Raw genomic sequence first — 7,566 nt, 5'->3', positions numbered from 1 at the left:
AGAGCTTCTGCCTCCCCCCTAACTGCCTAGAACTTGGACAGACAAAGGGGCTGTACCCGGCAGACAGCTATTGCCAGAGATGACTCTGACATCAGGACTTACCTGTGTGGTGTGGCAAACATCTGTTCACCAAACACCTGCTCTTCCCACCACCCTGTAAACTGCCTTCCTCCCCTCGGAAGCCCAAACCCCCACCCTTTCCCCTCTGCCCAGGATGGCATAGAAGCCTCAACTGCCTTTGAATCTCATGTCTTTATGGGGCTCTGGAAGGAATGAAATGAAATGTGTGTTTCCCCTATTAATCTTTTTTTATGTCAAATTAATGATTAGAAGGAAAGAAGGGAACATCTTCCACCCCTGCAGTAACATGTAATATAGGAAATGGAACAATGGGTGTAAGTTTATCAATAACAAATGCACATATCGCAATCAATGGAAAACCTATTTCCTAGATAATACTCTTGAAATGTTTGCATCTATTCAAAATATCCGATCACAAGTGAGAGGGCAGGTGTGACTTCCCTCCTTGGGCAGCGTGGCTGGGCTACAGACACTAATCCAGGTGTCAATGTGAAGTGCAGCGAAAGCCCCTAATCAGCTGACGTTAAGTCAGGGTCCACTGATTACCATCACCCAACGTCTAAAAAGGTGGAAAAGTACAGTAACAGTAAAGGATTCAAAGTAAGGAATAAATTATTTAACCTCTTTATTCCTGTTTCCACATGTGCAAAGCGAGATTCAGAGTCCCGCCATAAGGGACACAGTAAGAAGTAACTTAGATAAGTATAAGAGTGCAAAATGAGAATGACTGCTGTTTTCATGTAAACTTTTATGTGAAGATGGGTCCGTCATCTTGAAGTCCAAAGTAGAAATATTAAACTGCTTTTAATTCTAGAAAGTTCCATCGGAGCAGGTGATTAAAAGGAAAAGCATAACCAAAAATAGGCCTGAAAAGAATGATTCCTAGGAAAATGCTCCAGTTTTCTAGACTCTGGGGGAGGACAGCCAGGAGGGTGGTGGGACTGGAAGCTGTTGAGGAAAACACCGCTGTCTGGCCTGAAGCAGAGGCGGCTAATGAGGACATGACGAGGCTTTGGGTCCATGAAACGGAACTGACACCACATCCACAGATGCGAGTCTCTAATGATGCAGCTTAATGCCCACCCCTTGCATGGAGGCTGGTTGGCGATTTACTTTGACAAACAGTGAGGTGGAAAAGACAGTGTGTGACTTATGAGACGAAGTCGTAAAAGCATTATGTTAAGGGGACACTCAAGAAGTCCTACGGAGAGGCCCACGTGACATTTCTGTAATATGCTCATCTTCTGATGTCCGCCCAGGACAGTGGTGAGAGTAACACAGAAACCTTACTCTGCAGCTTAGCATCGGCACGTACCAGCGACCCTCAGCAGCTCGGCGAGGCCCAGCAGCGTGGCGGACTGCTTGTAGCACGTGGGGGACTGGCAAAGGCACTCCTTGATGAGGCTGAGCCGGTCCGAGTGCAGTCGCACTGGAGAGAGAGAGACCAGACGACAGGCATCAGCAGCGGGTACATGACCTCCCAAACGAGAGACAACGACACGGAATGAGAACAGTGCTGGCCTCCAGATCAATAAGGAGTGAAAGACACAACTTTTAAAACTGGTGAAATTATTGGTGCTTCTGAATAAATAACGCACAACATGGATCTTTCCTGCCACCAAACATCTGAAGCAGCAAATGAACTGGCATTTGGAAGCAGGAAGAAAGCGTTTTGTTTCCTAACAGCTAGCTTAAGTGACTGCTGCTGTTTCTGCTTTCCAGATGATGAAATCAAGGCAAACAATAGTCTCTACTTCATAGGGCATGTATGAGAATTCATAAATACACATAAACACACATGAAGTATATATACATAGAACATAAAATCCTCAGTAAATACTAGTTATTATTATTACTACTGACATTCACAGAAATGCTTATTAAGTATGGTATCCTCTACTGTAAGGATTTTTAATGTTTCAAGATGTAACTGTCAGGGGAATATTTTATTATTATCCCCATCTGAGAAAGGAGAAGTTCAAAGACTTTAAGCTGCCACAGGTCACTGAGCGCCAAGTGGCTGAATCGGCATTTAAACTCCTACAGGACACCCCAGTGTGGCTCTGTCTTGTTATCAGTATGCCAGTCCCCCCAAGCCAGCAAGTGTGCCTCACTCTTCCCTTCACTATTTCAGTTCCTGGAATAAAGTGCCGAATTCAATGTTCACTGATGGAAGGAAAGAGGAGGAAGGGAGGAGCGGGAAGGGATGGAAAGGAAAAGAGGAGCACGAGGAGGCAGGTGACACCATCCTGATTCCACCCTCAAGTAGAAAGTGCCAAGTACATTCAACTAAAAGAACAAAAGTGACAGCGGATCCTTGGAGAGTGTAAGCACAGGGTAAGGCTGAATTGCCTGTCCATTTACCCAGCCGTAAGCGGCAAAACTGGCTCAAAGCTGGGTTTCACCATGTGCTGTTCGTCTGGAAAACTGACTTATCCTATTACAGAAAGAACCTGGGAGACAACTAAAATGTCCTAAATCTGCTCATTTGAATAGTAGGAAGAATTCACATAAGCACCCAAGCTATAGGGAAAAGCACACACGTGTACACATACAAATAATCCGTAGGAGACTCACACATTAGGAATCATTTCTATATATTTTCATTCCTGTTTCCTATTAACTCACTGATTATAACTTAGCCAGTACCACTAGCCTTCACCTGATGAGAAACAGTACTCCTGAAGGGCGGGCAAAGATGACTTCAAAACAAAGCAAGGTGACAAAATGAACGATTGAATACCTGGGCCCTAAATCTCGCAATATCAAGTTCCTTTGTTGGCCCAGTGTCCCTGGTGAATACAAAGGCAGCGTAAACAGCAGACAGCATACAAAGGACACATTCTGTCTCCACATCTGGAAGGTCTTCAAACAGAAACTCCCAATCAACAGATCAAGCTGGGAGGACAGGAAGGCAAACATCTTCCTTCAGACTCTCCTACAGCAGAAAATGCCTCAGAAGCTGCTACAGGATTGTAGGTCTGGTTGCAGATATTCAAACCCATCAGCTGCTGTGCTAACACTGCCAGCAAAAACACTGCTAGCAGAGCACCATAGCGTTTCAGAGCTAGAGATAGGACTTCAGCTATCCTCCCCCACCCCCAATTCCAAACACTTCCAGTTAGGAATAAAGACCAGAGATTACACTGAAGGCAGCCAAGCATGCCCCTAAGAACCAAGCTACCTGCTGCCTTTAGGGCACTGAGGTCCAGGGTTTTGGGAGGGTTTTTAATCTTTTTTTTATTGATTTCAGACAGAGGAATGAAGAGGGAGCGAGAGATAAAACCATCAATGATGAGAGAATCATTGATCAGCTGCCTCCTGCATGCCCCCTATTGGGGATCCAGCCTCATCCCAGGCATGTGCCCTGAGGGGGAATTGAACCGAAACCTCCTGGTTCATGGGTCAACACTCAACCACTGAACAGCACTGGCCTGGTGAGTCCAGGGTTTGAAGCAACAGAAACTCTCCCTCCCACCTGTGAGGAAAAGGTCAGGGCAGGGGGAGATGCACTCTGTACTCACAGCACACAGTAGACAAGGACAAGTAACTTGAGTTGGCTGGTACTCACCTGATACTTACATTTAGGTAAAAGATCTTGAGCAATGTCAAGATATTGCTAACAATTAGACTCTCAACAGGAACTTCTTGTCACCCCCTCTTTAAAATTACATTAAAGAAAATTATGATAAAATGTCCATTTTCTTTTTTCTTCTGGATTCCCACTTAAGTTTCATTTGAAAAATGGGCGGGATCTACTGCTGATGGATTAAATAACCAAAGGTACTCTTCAGTTTAAAAAACTAAAAGGAAACAGTAGGAAATTAATGCAAAATAGGTGATCAGTACAACACTAAGCAGATAACTCACCTTGCAAAGGCAGGATCTTGACCCCAAATTCCTCTAGGCATCCGACGGCTTGGATAAGGTCCAGCTCCTCTTCAATGGCCGGGGGCTTGTCTATGATCAGCTGTAAGCAGCACCTAAGAGAAATGAGACCCATTTTAAAAAGCAGTAACAGGCTTGGCTGAGTTGCCTTTGTATATTGAACAACATAAGATCCAACACATATTTATCAAAAACCTACTACTTCCAACTGTTCTGCAGATGCTTTCTGTTCTCTCTCAGTCCTCAGGACAAGCCCGTGGGACAGGCAAATAGCATCATTTGCTTTTTGAGGAAGCCACAATCGGAGCTCAGAGGTAAGTGATTTGTGCAGGGTTACACTGATAGGAAGCAAGATATTAGAAAGGATGAAAATAAAGACGGGATGCAGATAATTTCCAGCTATTCTTCTAGCAAAAACAGAAATGTCTTGATTCAGTGACAATTTTGTCTCCCCCGAGACCTGAAAAAGGAAGAGGCGTTGGTAATGTACTAATGTGGCAATAAAAAATAGGAGAAAGTGATTTGCTAATTTAAGAATCTGTAATAACTTTGAAATATTTTAAACAAATTCTTCAAAATCCAGAGACTGTCTGGCCAATGTGCCTCAGTGGTTGAGCATCAACCCATGAACCAGGAGGTCACAGTTGGTTTCCCAGTCCATTAAAGAAGAATAAAACAAGCTGACATATAGTAAAATTATATGTATTCATATGGAAAAATCTTCCATATAGATCATAAATGGAAAAAAAGCAAGATACAGAAAAGTATGTAGAAGTAGTAAGCACTTACTTGTGACTTAGGAAAGAAGGTAACATCTAATATTTTGGAAGGACACATAGGAAACTACTATAAAAAAATAGCTGAGGGGTAAAGTCAGGGAAACTAGAATGAGGAGAGAGACTTATTGTCAATGTATATCCGTTCTGGATTGTTTGACTATTTTATCTTGTGAATATTCATAACTGCGTCCTCTATCAGAAATACTAGTTAATAAATAACAGTTTAACCAATAAGAATGTATGGACTATTTCTACATCTAATGCCACTGGGAACATTAAAATACATCCAGCTCACAGGTCTCCATCAGTTTGGTGCCACATTATAGACTTTTGACATCTTTTAAAAATTAAGGTTGTCCTATGGCAGAAAAAAGGGATGGAATGAAGGGGAAATACAGGAAGGGCAGTTTTTAAAATGGTCTCTGAGAACACCTGCCAAAAAGATGTAGGTCAAACCACTCCCCGCTTCAAAGGCTACTCTATTTGGTATTTTCATCATCTGACATGCAATCCCTTGTGAGAGAAGAAAAAAATTTACTATTTAAACAATTTCATCAAGTTCATGGTTTGAGAAAACATGATCTTTCTCTGTGGTAAGATATCACTGGAAGAAAGAGTTACCTTGAAGTTTTGCTAGAGTTGAAATAACTAGTCATTTGGTGGTAAAAATAAATCTAAATAGCTTCCACAATCATTGTCAAAATAAATTCCAAATGGGCATAAAATTCCAATGTAAAAATAAAACCATCAGAGTGGTAAGAAATGATAATAAAAACGATTTTAATGGCCTTAGGAATTAACAACCTCCAAAGGATGACACAAAGACCACAACCATAAGAGGAAAGAAGAACAATCAAATTTTTAAAAAATTCTGATAGCAATTTAAAAGATAAATTATATAAAATAAAAACTTGGCAACACAGTTAAAATGTTTAAGGCAGGCAAAGGGCAATGTCCCTTATGCAAAAAAAAAAAAAAGGTCCTAAGAATCAACAGTAAAAAGGTGAACTCTAAACTTCCAGTACAACAGGCCAATGGGGAACTGAATTCATATTCGAGAAATTTCCACCTGGAAGGGAATTCTGAGCTTTATCATCTCATCAGAGAGGAAGCCATAGGAGGAAGGCAGACATCACCTAACTGTGCTGGAAGCTGCCAGAACTTGAATTTCCAGGCTGTCACACGAATCTCTTCCCACAGAAGAGGAACACAGCCTACAGATAATCAGCAGAAATGGCGATGGGGAAGCGTTCTGGGGAAAAGGGTCGCGAGGAAGCTGATGAATATGCATAACACAATGAAGCTTATTCTCTATGCGAACAATAAATAACTGAGCCCCATACACACGGACAGGGTACAGGTGTGTTAGTGGATGTTGTAAGTAAAGAATAAAACCCTCGATGCTGTCTGTGTCCTGACGCCCTGCCCCTCAGATGGAAGAACATAGGCCCTCTACCTGGCCAGGTCCATGCAGCTGTCGGTGAGGCTGGTGGATGAATTGAAGTACTCCCTGCTGGCAGCCAGCACCAGGCCAACGCTGGCCTCGTAGCTCACCCTGTGCGGGGCCTTCCCCCTCTGGGCAGCGCTGGCTGGTGGGTTTGCGGGACCCGCGCAACAGTGCATCATCTGCCCAGCCAGGTGGATGTTTTCAAGGCGACTGGAACACAGGAGACTCTCTGCGAATATCTGGGGAAAACAAGAAACTGGAATGAATGCTTAAAAAAGGAGGACTCGATTCTCAACTCCGTGAAGGCTCTGCTGTCCAAATGAAATAAATTACAAATACTCCCATCCTGGAGGTAGCAGCTGTGTATGTTGCAAATACACTAAATGATAACGAAGCACACTTTTATGCTATGTAAATTTCACCTCAATTAAAAAACTCCCTCTTCTAGAAGGAATAATTTAACCAAGCAAACCAATATTAAACATAATATTCTAATTGTGTTACAATGAATATTTAAGTAAAATATCTAAAGTTCATTCTCATTCCAAAACAGAATCTATTAGAATACTGTCCTATACTCAACAGGGCCACTCTGTTTAAACTATTTAGAACCACTTCAATTTTTAAAAATAAAATGTTTGAATATAATACATATAATTCATGACTGCTTAAAGCATCTAAACTCAGTCTTACTAATTAAAATAGCCAAGCTACCAATGTCATACCTAGACCTAGCCATTGAAATTACAATGTACCATATAACATGGAGGCTTTTTTTCCAATCTGTAAATTAAAGTTATTTAAATGAAACAAGAGCCCCTGATGGAAGGTACTTGTGCAAATATCACTGTATTCCACTAGGCAACAAATATCATCAACTGACATAAATTGTTTCCTATAATTAAGATAGTTTAAAGGGGGCCAATATATGGTGATGAAAGATGATCTGACTCTGGGTGATGGGCACACAATGCAATACACAGATCATGTTTCATAGAAATTACACACTGGCAACCTATCTGATCTTATTAACCAATGTCATCCCAATACATTTAATACTTGAAATAAAACAAAAGAATACTGCAATTATGAATGTAGAATTTATTATAGAAAATGTGTGAGTGCAAAAAAATTAAAACCAGCACTAATCACAAAAAGGAAGATTACTTACTTCAGAAATGTCTTAAAGACAGCCTTTTAAACCTACACTAATAATATAAATATATAATTACAACGAGGACTTCCCTAAGAATGCTCTGCCCAAAAATGCTACTGTGGATGCAGATAGCACAGAAATAGAAAAAATGAAAAAAAGATTTCATGAAGAAAAAGAGTTTCCTTGTCATTAGTAATACTGCCCGATTTTCATGT

At 41.3% G+C, this 7,566-nt stretch overlaps 1 protein-coding gene across 1 annotated transcript in view; it reads right to left on the bottom strand.

Moving 5' to 3' along the window:
• The window catches only part of NBAS (neuroblastoma amplified sequence), a 189,893-nt gene that overhangs the window by 79,125 nt on the left and 103,202 nt on the right, over positions 1–7,566 (bottom strand). The window contains exons 31-33 of the mRNA XM_006767606.2: positions 6,205–6,434; positions 3,952–4,064; positions 1,397–1,510 (exon numbers count right to left, since the gene is read on the bottom strand). Of these exons, the coding sequence (XP_006767669.1) occupies positions 1,397–1,510; positions 3,952–4,064; positions 6,205–6,434 (457 nt within the window). The remainder of the gene's footprint in view (positions 1–1,396; positions 1,511–3,951; positions 4,065–6,204; positions 6,435–7,566) is intronic.

This window comes from Myotis davidii, unplaced genomic scaffold, assembly GCF_000327345.1.
Source record: "Myotis davidii unplaced genomic scaffold, ASM32734v1 scaffold238, whole genome shotgun sequence".
NCBI lineage: Eukaryota > Metazoa > Chordata > Mammalia > Chiroptera > Vespertilionidae > Myotis > Myotis davidii.
Note: the sequence above shows the minus strand (reverse complement) of the source record. Positions and strands in the feature narration are given on the sequence as shown.